The following is a 19,270-nucleotide window of genomic DNA, read 5'->3' as shown; positions in this document are numbered from 1 at the left end:
TTGGAATTCTAGACATGTTAATGAACTGATAAACATTTTACATAATACCAGTTGTCTGGATGTAACTGAAATTTGAGAATAATAGTACAGAATATATATGTCTTACAAGTTTGCTGTTTTCTGGGCTTGATACTTGATAACTACTTCCTTTTCAAGGAATCTAATATGTTTAAGTTACAGTTATACTTAATTGACCAATCGATCGCCATGCCTCATGCTCTGTTATGCGTGTGTATCTATATATATTGTTTAAAATCTGGACAATTTCCTGAATCGAAAATAAGCTGGTGTAGATCATTCAATTTCTTACAGTCAAATATACCTTATAAATATGCCGGCTTTGAAGAAGACCATGCATACTTGGTACTCAGCTTTTGATTGCTTGCAGCAAAATTATCTCAAAAATTAGCTGACTACATCTAAAGAGTGAACAATCTAAGGTATTAATGTTCTGTGGTGTTGTTGTTTTATTACCTACATACATACATGTAAATGTATTTAAATAAAATCATAATTGTATCATCAAATATGTTTAAAATGACCACTGATGAGAAAGGTTTTGAAAGCACGCCGGTCTTGTAAGTAAGTCTAAATCAGGATAAAATAAGACACACTTGAAAAAAGGCCGGTCTGGAAAATAAGCCTGAGATTTCCTAACAAAAAAAAAGAATATAAACCATAGCTTATTATCAAAAATTCAGTATATTTTATGTAAGAATAAATGTTGTACGTAGCATACACATTGTAAAGTTATATGTACAATACCTGGTCTGTTTGATTGGCATCTCAGGCAATAGGAGACTTTTAATTAACTGTATATGTCAAAAATAAATTAGAATTTCATACTTACTCTATCACTTGTCCGGTTCCTACCCCGTGTGCATGTCTCACCCAGTATACACCACCGTTTTAATTGTTGCTGAGAATTCGTATAGTCTTACAGATATAAATAGACTTGACTAGTATCATATGGCAACCTTTTTACACCTGACTCGCTCATTTCCATACAAACCTTGGGTACATATAATTTCAAGGTGACCTGAAGAGACATCTTAGCAATAGTAATAAAGAGGAATTTATACACATTTGGGCCGGAATCATGTCACCCATTGTTAAATCCTGTCGGGAGACTGGATTAGATCAGTATCTTTATTTTTAGAATCCAGGAGATTTTCTGTCTTTCCTGTTGAAGACATTGCAGTCATATTGTATTGATATAATAGCCTTCAGTATCACCTTATCTAGTAAATCATGGCTAAAGAAAAAAAATGTATCTATATTTAGTCTTGTTTATCAGTTATGTTGTGAGCTTTTGCAAGTACGTGTGCACTCATAATGATGTTTCTCTGAAAATTTAACCACAAAAAGAATTCTTCATGTTACCTTTTCAGAAGTTAACACATATGTTCTTAACTTTTACACCATAGGAGGTAGACTGTTAGGATGAAAATGTAATAAAATATCCACTCTGGTAACTATGCTTATTGCTGAGAAAGATATAAAATTAGTGATCACACTTACTATGAAGAGAAATAGAATACTTGTAAAAGGGGATTTTATGAGGGGAAAAAATAAAACATAAATTCTGTTGGGAGCGGCTTTTTGAAGGAATTTAACGACAATAAAACTATCATTAACTGTTCCACAATAGATGAAAAGTGGGGGAGGGGGGATTGAAGACAAAGATATATATTAGTTTACTATTGCAAGCTAGGGCATGGCAAAAAGCAGATTGAAAGTTAAAGTTCAAGGTCACTGTTACTATAGTAATTTGTTCCCTGTGTTGCCTTGTATACCTCAGGCTTATAGAACTAATAAAAGTGCTTATGAGGGTGCCCTATAGCTATCAGGTTGTCTGACCATCTGTTCTCCCTTCCTTTCTGTCTGTCTGTTTTTTCTTTTTGTACAATAATGATAGAAGGAAGTGGAGTATTGCTCTTAATTTGATTGCACGATACCATCAGAGTCACTCAGATTTGCTGAATAACGGAGGGCAACCAGATACAAAAAGTTTACTAAGCGGCCATCATGAATTTCAAAAATGACCAAAAAATGAAAGTTTTGTATGTAAGGAAATGGAATAGTGTTCTCAAATTTGGTACAGTGATTTCCCCATGTCATCTAGATCTGTTACGTGCCTGTTTTGGCAAACTAGATTCAAAATGGCTCCTTAGCAGCCATCATTGATATAAAGAAAGAGAATAAAATGGGTTTTGCACCTAACTGATACAAAACTGATACATACTACTTTAATTCTTATGATAGAGTCTGATATTCTGGTTGAGTCATTTAGCGGAGCCCTTCCTGATATGTTGGTATTCTAGTTCATGTACAGTAACTAGAAGTTCCTTCACCATAATAAACTTGATTGCTGTTTATACCTCAGAATGTCAAGAGTCATGGAAATCCTGTCAGTATAATTTAATATAGTGTCTACAAATCATGCACTGAGTTTATTTTCTGTAAACAAATTAACCTATAGCAGTTGATCAGTAAGTCAGTTTGCTGTATAGATTTGTTTTATGTCGTTCCAGGGAGATGTTGGAGGTGGAACATGAAGACAATAAGCTGTCTTTTAAAGTCCATGGATTTGTAACAAATGCTAATTACTCCACCAAGAAGTGCACCCTGCTGCTCTTTATTAACCGTAAGTCCACCTGCCGGTGTCAGACAGAATCTGGTAGACGTGAGGGGAAAAGTACATTGAGCATAGAAGCTCCAACGATCCAATCCAGTCGTAAAAAGTCTCCACCAAATCAGATTATTCAGCCATACTAAAAATACCATTAGAACTGCCTCCTGAAACTCATCCAACTGGAAATTGATTTGCTTTTACGAAATAAAAAGAGTTTTCATATTGCTGCTAGCTGTTTCGTTTTGGGATTATTGATTAATTGATTTTTAGGTGTGATTTATTGGTAGGCAGATAAAGAGTGCAGGGCCTATACTTTAATGCATTTTTGGGCTGATATTTGGCCCCATCTCTGGTTGAAGATAGCAAACTTTTCTCCCAATTTATTGCTTAAGTTCTCAAATGATGCTTCAGATTTGCATTTTATGTTGATATAAAAGGCTAAAACGTGATTTAAAAAAAATTTAAATTTCCTTGGAGAAATAGGTAATAGTATGCATAAAATTCCCAGTTTGACTAAATATGATGTACTAGAGAATAGGCCCAGAGAGTGACATTATTCTTTATAAATCATAGGTAGCTTTCCCCTGATAGTTGATGGGATTTTAGATAAACTCACTCGGTGGTTTTGGAGTTTATGATGAAGAAAAAGATTTCCTCTGTGTAGTATAAAGGCCTGCATTATATTCATTTACTTTTTGTATTTTGGGATTTAATACATTGTATAAGCTTACCTGTCTAATGAACTTATGCTGCAACACTTTGCAGTATAAGTATTTCAGCTACTCTTTACACAATGGTTTTTTTTTTCGAAAAAAAAGTAAGAGACTCATATCAAGAGCTGCCAAGTTTGTTCAAATGAATGACCTCAACCTTTACTTTACAGGGATCAATTATAATTTTCAAAACTTTAATGTCTTCTTACCAATTCAGAAATCTAATATTTGACATGTAGCATGCTGGAATAAAATGTTACCAGTTTCTTTCTATTGAATGAACCTGACCTTTAGCGTAAGTTCGCAATGGGGTTTTATGAGGGGGTCCTATTAACAGCCATGGTCATGTAAGTATGTGTCAGGTTTGTTGGTGGGGGGAAGCCAGAGTACCTGGAGAAAAACCACCGACCAGTGGTAAGTACCTGGTAACTGCCCCACATGGGATTCGAACTTGCAACCCAGTGGTGGAGGCTTATGGTAAAATGTTGAGACATCTTAACCACTCGGCCAACGTGGCCCAACATGGGTCAAATGTGAATGATATATCTCTTTAAGTGCTTTCAATAATGAAATGTCTCATATGACCCTGGCTATTAATATGATGTTAAAATAATCAAACAAAGTGTCTCATCCATAGACCTCATATGAACCTGTAGCATGAAAGGGTGACAGACAGGTTAATCAAATAAAATTTAAAAAATTATAGGGGCTGAAAAATTGTTCAATTAAATGACCATGACCTTCAGTCAAGCAAGGCCCAATCTCACTAGAGTCAGTTTTACAAGTGAAGTAATTGCATTAAGCCTTATGTTTATTTCTACACAGATCGATTGGTGGATTCAAGTGCCCTGAGGAAGTCACTAGATACAGTGTACCAGGCATATCTTCCTAAAAACTCACATCCATTTATGTATCTCCATTTATGTATCTCAGGTAAGACTAAAAACTCCCATCCATTTATGTATCTCAGGTAAGACTAAAACTCCCATCCATTTATGTATCTCAGGTAAGACTAAAGACTCCCATCCATTTATGTATCTCAGGTAAGACTAAAGACTCCCATCCATTTATGTATCTCAGGTAAGACTAAAACTCCCATCCATTTATGTATCTCAGGTAAGACTAAAAACTCCATCCAATTATATGTTCTCAGGTAAGACTAAAATCTCCATCTATTTATGTATCTCAGGTAAGACTAAAACTCCCATCCATTTATGTATCTCAGTAAGACTAAATATATTTATGTATCTCAGGTAAGACTAAAGACTCCCATCCAATTATGTATCTCAGGTAAGACTAAAACTCCCATCCATTTATGTATCTCAGGTAAGACTAAAGACTCCCATCCATTTATGTATCTCAGGTAAGACTAAAGACTCCCATCCATTTATGTGTCTCAGGTAAGACTAAAGACTCCCATCCATTAATGTATCTCAGGTAAGACTAAAACTCCCATCTCATCCTTATGTATCTCAGGTAAGACTAAAATCAATCTCAAAGACTAAAACCCATCCATTTATGTATCTCAGGTAAGACTAAAGACTCCCTCCAATTATGTATCTCAGGTAAGACTAAAGACTCCCATCCATTTATGTATCTCAGGTAAGACTAAAGACTCCCATCATTTATGTATCTCAGGTAAGACTAAAATCCTCCATTAATGTATCTCAGGTAAGACTAAAGACTCCCATCCATTTATTATCTCAGGTAAGACTAAAAACTCCATCCAATTAATGTTCTCAGGTAAGACTAAAGACTCCCATCCAATTATGTATCTCAGGTAAGACTAAAACTCATATTTATGTATCTCAGGTAAGACTAAAGACTCCATCCATTTATGTATCTCAGGTAAGACTAAAGACTCCCATCCATTAATGTATCTCAGGTAAGACTAAAGACTCCCATCCAATTATGTATCTCAGGTAAGACTAAAGACTCCCATCCATTATGTATCTCAGGTAAGACTAAAGACTCCCATCCATTAAAGACTAAAACTCCATCCATTATGTATCTCAGGTAAGACTAAAGACTATCCAATTATGTATCTCAGGTAAGACTAAAGACTTCCATCCATTATGTATCTCAGGTAAGACTAAACTCCATTATTTCTCAGGTAAGACTAAAACTCCTATCCAATTATATGTGTCTCAGGTAAGACTAAAATCTCAACAATTTATGTATCTCAGGTAAGACTAAAACTCCCATCTATTTATGTATCTCAGGTAAGACTAAAGACTCCCATCCATTAATGTATCTCAGGTAAGACTAAAGACTCCCATCCATTATGTATCTCAGGTAAGACTAAAACTCATTAATGTATCTCAGGTAAGACTAAAGACTCCATCCATTATGTATCTCAGGTAAGACTAAAGACTCCCATCCATTATTATCTCAGGTGTAAAGACTCTCAGTTCTAGGTAAGACTAAAACTCCCATCCATATGTATCTCAGGTAAGACTAAACTCCATCATTAGACTATGTTCAGTAAGACTAAAGACTCATATGTATCTCAGGTAAGTACTCAGTAAGACTAAAGACTCCCATCCAATTATGTATCTCAGGTAAGACTAAAGACTCCTCATCAGGGTATCTCAGGTAGACTAAAACTCCATTTATTATCTCAGGTAAGACTAAATTTATCCAGTGTCTCAGGTAAGACTAAAACTCCAATTATGTATCTCAGGTAAGACTAAAACTCCCATCCATTATGTATCTCAGGTAAGACTAAAGACTCCCTCCATTATAAAAAGACTAAAAACTCCTATCCAATTATATGTGTCTCAGGTAAGACTAAAATCTCCAATTTATGTATCTCAGGTAAGACTAAAACTCCCATCTATTTATGTATCTCAGGTAAGACTAAAGACTAAAATGACTATCCCATCCATTAATGTATCTTGGTAAGACAAAACAAAGACCCATCCAATTATGTATCTCGATCAGATAAGACTAAAAACTCCCATCCATTTATGTGTATCTCAGCTTAGACTAAGCTATACTAACATGACACATAATTGAATATTATCCAATGATGAAGAGTGCAGAACAGGTCAATACACCTTATGTCCATTATTTATAATATATTATAGCTTAATTATCCCCCGCTTTCTCCGAAATGGGGGATATCAATTTGGGTTTGTCCATCTATCTGTAACACTTCGTTTCCATGCAATAACTGTAAGAAATGTAAACCAATTTTCTTCAAACTTGGTGACAAGGTTAAATGCCTTAAGGGCTCAGCCAAGTTCGATTGCCACTGTCGATGTTATTTAACGGAGTTATGGCCCTTCAAATTACTAAAATTAAAAAAAATTCTGCCATTTCCGTGCAATGAGTGTAACAAATGTGAACCAATTTTCTTCAAACTTAGTAACAAGGTTAAATGCCTTAAGGACTCAAATTCGATTGTGACTTTCAACGGACCTTATTCAGCGGAGTTAAATTTTAAAAAGTCAGTTTCTGCCACTTCCGTACAATAACTGTAATAAATATTTACTGATTTTCTTCAAACTTGGTAACAAGGTTGAATGCCTAAAGTGCCTGGCCAGGTTTGATCAACTCTTTCAGCAGACGTTATTCATCAGAGTTATGACCATTTAATTTACTTCAATTGTCATTTTTCTGCAGTTTCTGTGTAATAACTAACAAATGTTAAAACTAATATTGTTAAAACTTGGTAACAAAGTTAAATGCCTTAAGGGCTTAGCCAAGTTCTAAAACATCTTACTTCTGAAAAATTCTTCAGTTTATTTTTAGCTCACCTTGGCCCCAAATTTGGCCACAAACATCCTTGGGGGAAGGAAAACAGGACTTGTATAAATTTTAGCTCTGACCCCCGGGGGCAGGAGGGGCGGGGCCCAGTAGGGAAATAAGAGGTAAATATTCACATTTCTTCAGAAAAGAAACAATGAACCTGTATTCAGAACATGACTTGACATTACAAACCAGGTGAGCGATACAGGCCTTTTGGGCCTCTTGTTTAATGTTTCAACCAAGGTTAAAACCTAAACTCAATAATGTTTACCTGCAATATGTCCTGAAAGCGGGGGATGGAAATTCCATGAATTTGCTTGTTAGTTATTAGATTTATAGTATTGTCAAAGGATATTATGAAATACATTCAGATTTATTCCATATTCTGTCATAAGACAATACTATGAATCAATAGTACACGCTTGACTTGGCCATAATGTATAATTACCTCAGCCTCATGTTCATATTTTGCCATTTTGATTTCTAAGAGAATAGGAACACTTGATGTTGCAAAACATTAGGTATTGCATTTCCATGTAAAAGCATGCTTTTTGTTACAAGTTCCATTTGATCAATTTGAAGTGTTGTTTAGCAAAGATTGATGACAGAAGACAAAATAAATGGATATTATCTGGGATTTTAAAGATAATTAAATACACACGGTAGTGTGAGGGGTTGAATGTGATATTTTAATTTAATGCCAAGGTAAACAGTACATCAGATTACAACAGTAAAGGTGATAATGAGTCTGTTATAGGTTGAAGACAAATGGTGACTGTTACTAATCATCAGGCAGGCTTCTCCCTAAATACCACATAGCCAGCTGGAATTTTTGCACATCATTGATATCAAGATTTTCAATTCATTTTACAAAATTTGTGAATCTCGGTGAATGGAAATTTTGTGATCTGACTTCATAAGAAGATGTAATTAATAATCATTATTTTAAGGATATTATTTAAGCCACTACTTCAACATCAGTATCATATTAGCACTATATCCTGGAAAATAACTTTAACAATTTGGATTTAGTTAGTTTTAATGTCCTATTAACAGGGAGGTTCATGTAAGGATGTGCTTGGTTTAATGGTGAAAGAAAGCCGGAGTATCCGGGGAAAAACCAAATACCAGCTGTCAGTACCTGGCAACTGCACCACTTGAGATTCAAACTCGCGATCTAAAGGTGGGGGTCTTATGTTGAGACATCTAAACCACACGGCCACCAAGGTCCACCCAACCTTAACAATACGCTTTAACAGCCTTCCATATGATTAGAGGGGTAGCCGTCACCTGCTACAGAGATAATCCATTAATTAGCTCTGGACTATTAATCAAACATTAATCGTAAGTGGCTAGTGCATTTTGCTACCTTAGAAATAGTTTTTGGGTTAAAGATAATGCCTGAATTTGTGTCATGTAGTTCTTATATAGTGTGAACTGGTGTTAAGGTCGACCTGCTGACCAAAATGTGGGGATAATGGCATTAATTTAGTCTGGTATCAATTAGATCAACTTCTAATTAATAAGTAATCTGTCTGGAAATAGAAATCCTAGTCTAGGTCATCTAAGTAGAATCAATGTATACAGGTGAAAATCATTATCACAGTAAAGTTGTTGCAACTGTCGTAAAGCTTTGAGGTACGCCTATATTATCATATTCGCTGTAATTAGCCCCCTCTCCCTATGAACTGCCCTTCCCCCTTTACTGGAATAGAGTTGAAGTTGTATAAATGCCCCTTCCCATGGATTTAACAAAGTTTTACAACATATGATGCCTCTTACATCAGCATTGTATCCCATATTATATGAACATGGGAGTCATTATGGGAATCATGACATGATAATGCGTCTCAATGGATAAAAGACATATGCATGTTTACAGAAAAAGTTTTGAAATATGATTGACTTTTTTTATATACAACTTAAATTTTGGTTCATTAATAACCCCCCACCCCCACCCCCACCCCCCCATACTGACAACAAAGGCATTAAGATGTGCATTGCCAATAATGATATTTTGACCTAGTTCATCTCACCACACTGTCAGAATACCATATTGCTTCCATGCTGCGAATTCAACCAGAGATTTAAAATTGTACTGTAGAGACCCTTTAACTCAAACTCATATCAATTGAATACCGCATTTAGTTTAAAATATTAAGAGTTTGCAGAGACATTGTCTAAATAACCATACTTTTGATAATTATCAATGAGTAATGATACTGAAACACGCAAGGCGGGGTGTTGTTATGAAACAATTATGTTGGTGGGTGATGAAAGGAAGTGACATGCATATTTGCAGTAAAACAATTGCCAGTAGTGCATATCATGGCTCACTGCAATCTGAACCTGGCAGCTTCCATAACAGGTGATGTGTTCTGATTGAATCAGCCATTGAATCTTAATGCATTCACAAAGACAGGGTTTAGATACAGCTACAATTAGATTTTAACCAAAACCTATTCTGATAACATTTGAGATGCTATAGATACTTAAATGTTGTCCTTTAGAAATGTACACCTGGGTTCATTTTTGTGTCGCATGCAAAGCACTTAGGTATCACCATGTCGGTGTCCAACTGAGATGGTTTCCGTGGTTTAACTTAAGTATTTATAGTCCGATTTCAACCAAATTTTGTGTATTGCTTTATATTAATGTGATCTTAAATAATTTTGATAATTGTCAAAATCCGTCAATATTTGCAAGAGTATCGGCACTTTAAATTTGTCAAAAAAGATTAATCTATGGTTTCTGCTTGAAAACTTTAGTATTTATTGTTCAATTTAAACTTATTTGGTATATTGCTTTATATTAATGAAATCTCGAAGTGGTTTGATACTTGTCAAAATCCATCAATATTTGCAAGAGTTAGAGACTTGATAACTTTACCTAATTTTTAAAGATGCTCACAAATGGTATTTTTTTCACTATTAAAAACAGGAGCAGACGATTTAGTATTTTTCTTCAGTTGCAAAAGTTACTTACTTTACGTCATTATTGCCATTGAAAAGTTTGAGCGTCTAATTCTACTTAAAGTTAAAAATATGAAAAATAATTAATTGCATCCTGGAAAAAATCCGTGGGACTATATCCTATATGGAATGAAGTACTGATTGCACATGCACCAAATGCGAAATATATATTTTCATATTATTTTTTTGTGTTAATAAGGCATATATATACACGATTAAACACCAATTATTGTTCAAATGATGTATATCATTTATGCTCTGTCGGCGGTGGAGCATCTTTACAATATTTTCAACTGTAAATAACTATTATTTGTGATGCTGTGCAGGCAACACATCCGCTTTCGTGGAATTCTTGTTAGTTCACCTGGCCTGAAGGGCTGGTGAGCTTACAGGGCTTTTTTTTTAGCAGGATTTGGGGCCGAAAATCGTCATTCCCCATGGCATTTTTCCCAATTCAACCTTAAAATTTACCAAAATCAGTTTCTTGAAAACTATCCAAAAATATTGCATGAACTTAGTTGGTTAAGGCTTTAGATATTTGTGAATTGGCTTCAAAGAAGTATATAAACTACACTGTAAATAAAAAATCTTAATTGTTATGCTTTACATGTATTTCATATTTCATAATTTTCCCAAATCTTGGTTTTGGTGCTCCATTTCCCAAATTCAAAGCCACAGGCCCCATTCCCAAAGCAGTGAGGAAAAAAGCCCTGGCTTATGTTATGGTGGCATGTGTCGTCTGTACGTCAACATTTCCTTTAAAACACTACTAGTTATAGAGTTCTGCATGGATTCTAACCAAATTTGGCCAGAACCATCCTTGGGGGAAGGGGAACAGAGTTCATAATGCATAAATTTTGGCTCTGACCCCCCGGGCGCAGGAGGGACAGGGCCCAATAGAGGTAATTCCTTTAAATCACTACTAGTCATAGATTTCTGCATGGATTGTAACCAAATTTGGCCGGAAACATTCTGGGTCCCTTCAATTCATGTGTATTCCAAAGAGAACATTAAGATTTTTGGGTGTTATTTTATACATTTACTGATTACCCTGCCTTTAGATTGGTACATGTCAAGTAAAAATCTCAGAAAGCTTCCAAATGAAATATTTGCACAAAGACTGATGTTAGTTTAGCGGTTATTATAGATAGATACAGAGAAATGATCTACTGGGATCCAAATTACAAAAGATGTAGTCATTTGTTTTCAATCTAAATTATAACTGCATCAGTGAAGTTTGATTGCATTTATATAGATGTTTGCTTTCAGCAGTTTACTGGAATGTGTAAACAATTTTATATAAAGAATAATGTTGATGTGTGTAGATCCTTAAAATTTTAAGATCGATTATGTTACTGGGAAGACAAGTCAAAAATATAAAAACAAAATTTTGTGATTTGTTTGATGTACAGCTTGGAGATTGCTCCCCAGAATGTTGATGTGAATGTCCACCCTACAAAACACGAGGTCCACTTTCTACATGAGGATGCTATTATAGAGTCTGTACAAAAGGCTGTGGAGGCCAAACTACTGGGGTCAAACTCGTCACGGACATACTACACACAGGTAAGTATGCAGGGTACCAGTGTTATTGGCAGTGTTCACTTCTACTACCATTATACATCATAGCTAATAGATACAGATTCATAAGCATGGTGTTGTCTTTCAAAACATACGATTAGTCATAACAATCCTTCTGACCTGGGGTGGTATGTATCAAGATGTAGGAAAATGGCCCCGATAAAGAAAAAGGTGAGAGGTGGCCAGAAAATGACCAGAAAGTAAAGGGGTTAAGGTCAAAGGGTGAGGGTCACAAGGTAAGAGGGCTGAGGGACTTCAGCAATTATAGGAAATAGAAGGGCCGGTTCCCGAGTAAGTGGTTCCCAATTAAAGGGCTAGGGGACTTTAGCAATTATAGGAAATATAATTGGTTTCCAAGTAAAGGGCCAAGGGACTTTAGCAATTATAGGAAATATAATTGGTTTCCAAGTAAAGGGCCAGGGGACTTTAGCAATTATAGGAAATATAATTGGTTTCCAAGTAAAGGGCCAGGGGACTTTAGCAATTATAGGAAATAGAATTGGTTTCCAAGTAAAAGGCCAGGGGAGTTTAGCAATTATAGGAAATAGAATTGGTTTCCAAGTAAAAGGCCAGGGGAGTTTAGCAATTATAGGAAATAGAATAGGTTCCCAAATAAAGGGCTAGGGGACTTTAGCAATTATAGGAAATATAATTGGTTTCCAAGTAAAAGGCCAGGGGAGTTTAGCAATTATAGGAAATAGAATTGGTTTCCAAGTAAAAGGCCAGGGGACTTTAGCAATTATAGGAAATAGAATTGGTTTCCAAGTAAAGGGCCAGGGGACTTTAGCAATTATAGGAAATAGAATTGGTTTCCAAGTAAAGGGCCAGGGGAGTTTAGCAATTATAGGAAATAGAATTGGTTTCCAAGTAAAAGGCCAGGGGAGTTTAGCAATTATAGGAAATAGAATTGGTTTCCAAGTAAAGGGCCAAGGGACTTTAGTAGCAATTATAGGAAATAGAATTGGTTTCCAAGTAAAGGGCCAAGGGACTTAAGCAATTATAGGAAATAGAATTGATTTCCAAGTAAAAGGCCAGGGGAGTTTAGCAATTATAGGAAATAGAATTGGTTTCCAAGTAAAGGGCCAAGGGACTTTAGTAGCAATTAATGGAAATTGAAGTAGTTCTAAGTAAAAGGCTAAGCAATCAACAGAAATAGAAAGGGTTCCAAAGTAAAGGGCAGTGTGACTTCAGTATTCAAATGAAAATGACGAGGTGTCTAAAACCTTGAGGTGGAGAAAAGTCAACTTCGCTAGCCAAGGGTATTAAGTCCGATTCTCTTCTTACTACCCGTGGCATATCTCACTTCGGAACAGGTGTTTTTGCTTTCAAACTCTGATTGGATGCAGCTAGGTTCAGGCGGCCAATGAAAACGCAGCTTTGATATGTCAACAAAACTGAACTGAAGCGATAGTATAGTGACCTACATTTGTATGATGAGGCAGCAGGCATGTCATGCCTGTCATCATCAACTCCTAGTGAAGTTATATATTACTATCTATTTAATCAATAAGATGTTTTATACCAGCTAAATGAACGTCTTGGAGATGTTGCTTTCCAAACAGATTGGAAAGTACATGCATGGTTTATGTTTCACAAAGTAAACAATTAAAATATATACTGTGATCTCGTTATAAAATTGGACATTGCAGAACTTCTGCATGAAACACAAAAACTGGTGTCCGAACTTACTAATAAACAAATGACTCACACACATGTTCATCTTTGGTATTTTGAATCTGTCGCAAACAACACACGTGTTTTATAGGGCGCTGCCATTTTTTCAACCATGCAACAATGATACGAGCTTTTTAATTGGTTGGTTATTACGTAAATGGAAGGGGCGCAACTGCGGTGATCCAGCAGGTGGCGCAGTGCGGGACCATCCATTCTGAAGTGAGATATGCCAAGGGTAGAAGAAAGAGAATCGGACTAATACCCTTGGCTAGCGAAGTTGGAGAAAAGTATACCCATTGCAAAGAAAAACCACCGACCTATGGTCAATACCTAGCAACTGTTCTACAGGTGATTTAAACTCGAAACACAGAAATTCAGAGCTAGTCGTTATGTGCCAGAACACCTTAACCTCTCGACCATGGTGGCCTATTTCTGGAATTTAGTAGGACACATGTGGTGTGTATTTGATCAGATTAACATGGTCAGTTATCAATCTGATACCCCTCAGCAGTTTCTGGTCAAATTCAAACCATATCATTATTGTATCAACCGTTACAATGAATACAGTAGTAGATTTTATTGATAGATAGTGAAAGTTCACCTTTTGTCACTTGTATGATTTAGTTAACATTCACACTTTGTTATTATTTGGCGCCTGGTTAGAGTTTTAAGGTCATCAGTCAATGGTAGAGGTCACAGGTTACGCCTGGCCACTTTATAAATAGACCCCGGGTATGTAAGGCATCATTTATTTTGATTTTATTTGTTTATCTTCAGGCCTTGTTACCCGGTGCTTCCTTCACTGCTGAAGAAAAGGCCATATCCTCAGGTGAGTGGTTTATTTCAGGTAACAATCAGTCGTTACAACTATTGATTGACCTGGCAGCTCACCTCATGACCTTTGATTGTGACCTCTAGATTCCTTAAATGACCTCTAAAGTTTACTGAGTACCCAGGTTGTACCGATCCACAGTACCTATAAAGTAGCCATGTCCCTATGACATGTTGTTGATAACCTTGGTGATGCACATGTAACGGCTTCATGTGTTTTATTAATGAACCCACCTGTAAGGTGTGAGGTTGCAGGACAGATGTAATGCTACCTATGTCTGTCAGCCTGTCTCAAGCTATTGCTACCTTTTTTGATTTAAAATCGTGGAAGAGCAAACAAATTACGTAAGAAAATCAGAACACTTAAAAAAAAAGAAATGATGTTAGCTAGGGTTAAAAAAAAGACTTGATGTTAGCTAGGGTATCTGAATAATGTATAACTTGAGTTAACTCCCTTGGACTTTTCCATAAAGCTGAATTACAGTCGAGACTGTCTGAGCGACCCCCTGTATATAGCGACTCCCTGTCTTATGTGACCTTACTAGAGACCCCCCCAACGTATTTTGCTATATAATGGGTCTGTTTTCAGCGACTCCCTGTCTTACGTGACAAGCTCCATGTTTTTACAACTCACACATCATTAAAAGTCTGTCTTGAGCGACTTTTCATTCGCCTGGGGTCATAATTATGACCGAGAAAGAGGTGTGAACATCGAACTAAACATTGACTGTTGACTAGGATAAGAGTAAATTACTGTGTAACCAGTTTTGACAGATAATGAAAGATCGTTTTTCCCCACAAAATTTGGCCTATAACTATTAAATAGGCTAGATATCATTCAAATATTTCTCCATACTAAACAATGGTAAACATTGACAATTAATAACGAAACACGTTAAAGAAATAGGCAAGTTTTATTTTGCCTACCGTATCATCCTATAGCTTGGCGTGGGTGACTCTCTTCTTGTTTTGTACATGGCATTTTCGACCAAACATAATTTCGTTCTTTGATATGAGTAAACAATCATTATAACTGCCATCCCAAAGTCAGAAACCCTATATTTTCTTCAAACATTTCTCATAACACCAAAAATTCTTGTAAAGACAAATGCACAAGACTTTGGCTTCTGTAATGGCCACCATTTGGTAGCAGTTTACAGTAGATTTGTAAAATTTAGCAAAATAAAGCCCAGGTTTTAAAATGTTTCCTCTACTGTACAGTAGTAATGTTTTTTAATTTATACAACATCTGCAATTGTTTTGCAATGGTTGTTTTTGGAGAAGTGTGATTTTTGTATTTTTTTTAAGCCTGAAAAACCATGACATACACATATTTTTTTAATTGCAAAAAAAAAAAAAAAAAAAAAAAGAGATTTTTTACCCAAAATCACATCCCTTCCAGATAGAATTTTTTTCTTGAACAAAGTTTAAAACCAAACATCAATGTATGTCTGCTTGTAATTTATTACTAGATCTAAATGATTTTTAATAAAAAAAAAATAAGATAATTTTTCATTTTTGTGTTTTTTTATTATTATTTTTTATTAATTTCAAAAAAATTAGGTAATTGATATATTTATAATGAAGAATAAATTTACAGACAATTGAAGACATTGTTTGTACAGTGATGTTGCGGATGAACTTGGACAGTCTTAAGTGACTCCCTGTCTTATGTGACCTTTTTGTAATGGTCCCTTGGAAAGTCACATAAGACAGTCTCGACTGTACATTACAAACTAGGTTGATTGGTGCGATTAGTAGATTTCAAAGTCTGAGAAAGCGTGAGGAGTGCTCGTAGGAATGCCCCAGGGCAGTTATATGTATTTGTAAGATTGTCCCAAAATTTTTATTTTTGAAAGCCTAGGCAAGCAAAACTTAAAACATAATGAAATTTCAAATGAAATTTACACAAATTTAAGATATACTATTACTTTTTAGGTAATCTGAACTGAAGGGTCAGGATGAGCCATAGTCATCATGTTTTGTCATCCACCGTGCATAACTTTCATTCAAATGACTCCTTCTCAATAAGCGAAAGGCACAGGAAAAATTAATTTCTTTCTTAATGATATTAATTAAAACTGTTTAATCCAGAAATTTCTCTATACCAGCCAAGTTATGCTGTAGCTATATTTGTATGCCATACATTATTTCTGTTAAAGTGATATCTTATTTTTGTTATAAATACATCACCTAATATTAGTCTGTGATGAAGTTAACTGTAATGATCTATTTTGATGAAAGATTGGCCATAATGTAAAAATTGGATATAATATACAGTAAAACCCCTATAACTCGAACACAAGGGGACCAGGTCAATAGTTCGAGGAATACGGGGTATTCGACTCATCCGAGGTTGATCACGATCAACAGTCAAAATGTCCGGTTTCAAACTATGACAAAACAATGCACTGCAAAGACATTTTAACTACCCTATCTTTCAGGATTTTTGATTTCTTTATTAAAGTTTTTTATTGATAGTAATATTAAGTTGAAAAAAATATATGTATAACATAAACTGAGCGTTTGAAAATGCTTACATCAAAATGTCATTCCAAGCAGAGTAAACAATCATCATCTAGGTCATTGTACAATCCATATTGGTCAATAAGTAGTGCATTTTCTATTATTTAGTTATCACCAATCATTTAAAACATTTACAAAATACATACTCACAATTAACCAGCATAATTAATTTAATTACGGACATAGGAAACGATATCTATATATGTCTATTTTGTTCATACAATATACAGGAAAAGATACGGAACCCACTGATAAAATGTACTTTGCATATCGTTTGATATATCGTTTATGTCTTTCGATAAATAACATTGTGTTAGCATGTCGAATGAAAACAACACAGAAATTTAAAAAGAATGAACTTATAATTAGGGTGACGTCAGCAATATCTTCCGCCTCTCTTGACATTTCACAATGCGTACTTTCTATTAACACGGATCAACAACTTTCGTATTTACAGCAAAGATTATTACGAGAGAAACGTCAATAATTTAATGCCTTTTCTTAAATGTTCAAATAAAGTTAACGAGAAACAAAGACTTTCGATCGTGTAGGTAGGTATTAATGACACCGTTAATCCCGTAATTAACTAAAGGCTTGATTCGCCACCTGTATAAACACAAGGTCGTGAGCAATTATCCATGTCGGTTGGTGCAGTCAGGTGTGACACAGGTAAAAAAATCTCAAGGGCCGAACACCTGTTCGACGAATACATGGTTAAATACTATGTATATGATGAAACGGGGATATATTTCTGTTCGAGGAATGAGGGGTATTCGACGAATAGCTGTTTGAGCTATCCGGGGTTTTGTTACATAGATTATATAGAGACACGGTCGGGACCGTACGACCAGTTCGACGAATTCAAGGAATCCGGGTTTGGGTTAGAGGGGTTTTACTGTATTCATAATGTAAAAAATGGACATAATATATTCATATAAATGTAAAAATTGGACATAATATATTCATAATGTAAAAATTGACCATAATATATTCATAATGTAAAAATTTTGACATAGTATATTCATAATGTAAAAATTGACCATAATATATTCATAATGTAAAAATTAGACATAATAAATTCATAATGTAAAAATTGGACATAATATATTCATAATGTAAAAATTGACCATAATATATTCATAATGTAAAAATTGACCATAATATATTCATAATGTAAAAATTTGACATAATAAATTCATAATGTAAAAAATGGACATAATATATTCATATAAATGTAAAAAGTGGACATAATATATTCATAATGTAAAATTGACCATTGATCACAGCACTAATTAATCAGATTAATAATTGACCTGAACAGATAGCTAGAATATTATTGCCATGATAAATTAACACATTATTTTGGTAAAAAAACGACCATTACTCACTTCAATTAATTATTCTTGTTATAAATTGACTATAGTGCGATATTCTTGTGAAATTAAAATAACAACAATATTTTAAAATCATTCATATGAAAAATCAATCATAACACATTATTCCTTTTTAAGATTAACCATAGTCTACTACATGATAATACTAATGATAAACACTTTTTTATAATGCTGGTGATTATTGTATATTATAACAACAGTTTCTTTCCTAGTTGAATGGAGTTTGCTGCATTACCTAGCTCAGTTTGTGTATACAATAGTATAAAGAAATATCTACAAGTTATTGTTGATAAGTAAAACATTGCTACTATAAGTACAATAACACCACCTACCTTTTTATATGCTGAGCTGCCTACATTACAGCTGCTCCAATGTAGCTGTATGAGAGTATACTGGGACTTGTTAATCAGTCTGTGATATGATGGTATGCTAGGCTCAGCTGCTGTCTTAACCAGCCGACTCACTTCTCTGTCTGATCGCAATTCTGAAAATAGTATCATTTAATATCGACAGCTGACCCTGTCATCGACATCAGCATTTATTTTATTGTTAAACTGTTTAAAGGGTTTTAATCTCATTGTCATGTCCCTACAGCGAGGATTTAAATATTATACTCTTTTAAACAGCAATGCTTAATCCTATTGTCAAACGTCAGTGGTTAATCCTATTGTCAAACATCAATGGTTAATCCTGTTGTCAAACATCAATGGTTAATCCTATTGTCAAACATCAATGCTTAATCCTATTGTCAAACATTAGTGGTTAATCCTGTTGTCAAACATCAATGGTTAATCCTATTGTCAAACATCAATGGTTAATCCTATTGTCAAAGATCAGTGGTTAATCCTGTTGTCAAACATCAATGGTTAATCCTATTGTCAAACATCAATGTTTAATCCTGTTGTCAAACATCAATGGTTAATCCTGTTGTCAAACATCAGTGGTTAATCCTGTTGTCAAACATCAGTGGTTAATCCTGTTGTCAAACATCAATGGTTAATCCTGTTGTCAAACATCAGTGGTTATAATCCTGTTGTCAAACATCAGTGGTTAATCCTGTTGTCAAACATCAATCGTTAATCCTATTGTCAAACATCAATGCTTAATCCTGTTGTCAAACATCAATGTTTAATCCTATTGTCAAACATCAGTGGTTAATCCTGTTGTCAAACATCAATGGTTAATCCTGTT

The 19,270-nt window shown here is 34.8% G+C and overlaps 2 protein-coding genes across 4 annotated transcripts in view; one reads left to right on the top strand and one right to left on the bottom strand.

Moving 5' to 3' along the window:
- The window catches only part of LOC138314965 (adenosine receptor A2b-like), a 34,229-nt gene extending 33,269 nt beyond the window's left edge, over nucleotides 1-960 (bottom strand). The window contains exon 1 of one of the 2 annotated variants that reach the window (XM_069255633.1): nucleotides 851-960. The gene's annotated coding sequence lies outside the window, so the exon portion shown is untranslated. The remainder of the gene's footprint in view (nucleotides 1-850) is intronic. The other variant, XM_069255631.1, reaches the window with a different exon arrangement.
- The window catches only part of LOC138314964 (DNA mismatch repair protein Mlh1-like), a 103,373-nt gene that overhangs the window by 50,888 nt on the left and 33,215 nt on the right, over nucleotides 1-19,270 (top strand). The window contains exons 3-6 of one of the 2 annotated variants that reach the window (XM_069255628.1): nucleotides 2,535-2,647; nucleotides 4,174-4,265; nucleotides 11,484-11,639; nucleotides 14,106-14,157. In XM_069255628.1, coding sequence (XP_069111729.1) covers nucleotides 2,539-2,647; nucleotides 4,174-4,265; nucleotides 11,484-11,639; nucleotides 14,106-14,157 — 409 coding nt within the window. In that variant the 5' untranslated portion in view covers nucleotides 2,535-2,538. Of the gene's footprint in view, nucleotides 1-2,534; nucleotides 2,648-4,173; nucleotides 4,266-5,182; nucleotides 5,197-11,483; nucleotides 11,640-14,105; nucleotides 14,158-19,270 lie in introns of those variants that run through there. The other variant, XM_069255629.1, reaches the window with a different exon arrangement.

The sequence above is a fragment of the Argopecten irradians genome, chromosome 2, assembly GCF_041381155.1.
Source record: "Argopecten irradians isolate NY chromosome 2, Ai_NY, whole genome shotgun sequence".
In the NCBI taxonomy this organism is placed as follows: domain Eukaryota; kingdom Metazoa; phylum Mollusca; class Bivalvia; order Pectinida; family Pectinidae; genus Argopecten; species Argopecten irradians.
The sequence above is the reverse complement of the archived record's forward strand: the minus strand, read 5'-3'. Positions and strand labels throughout refer to the sequence as shown.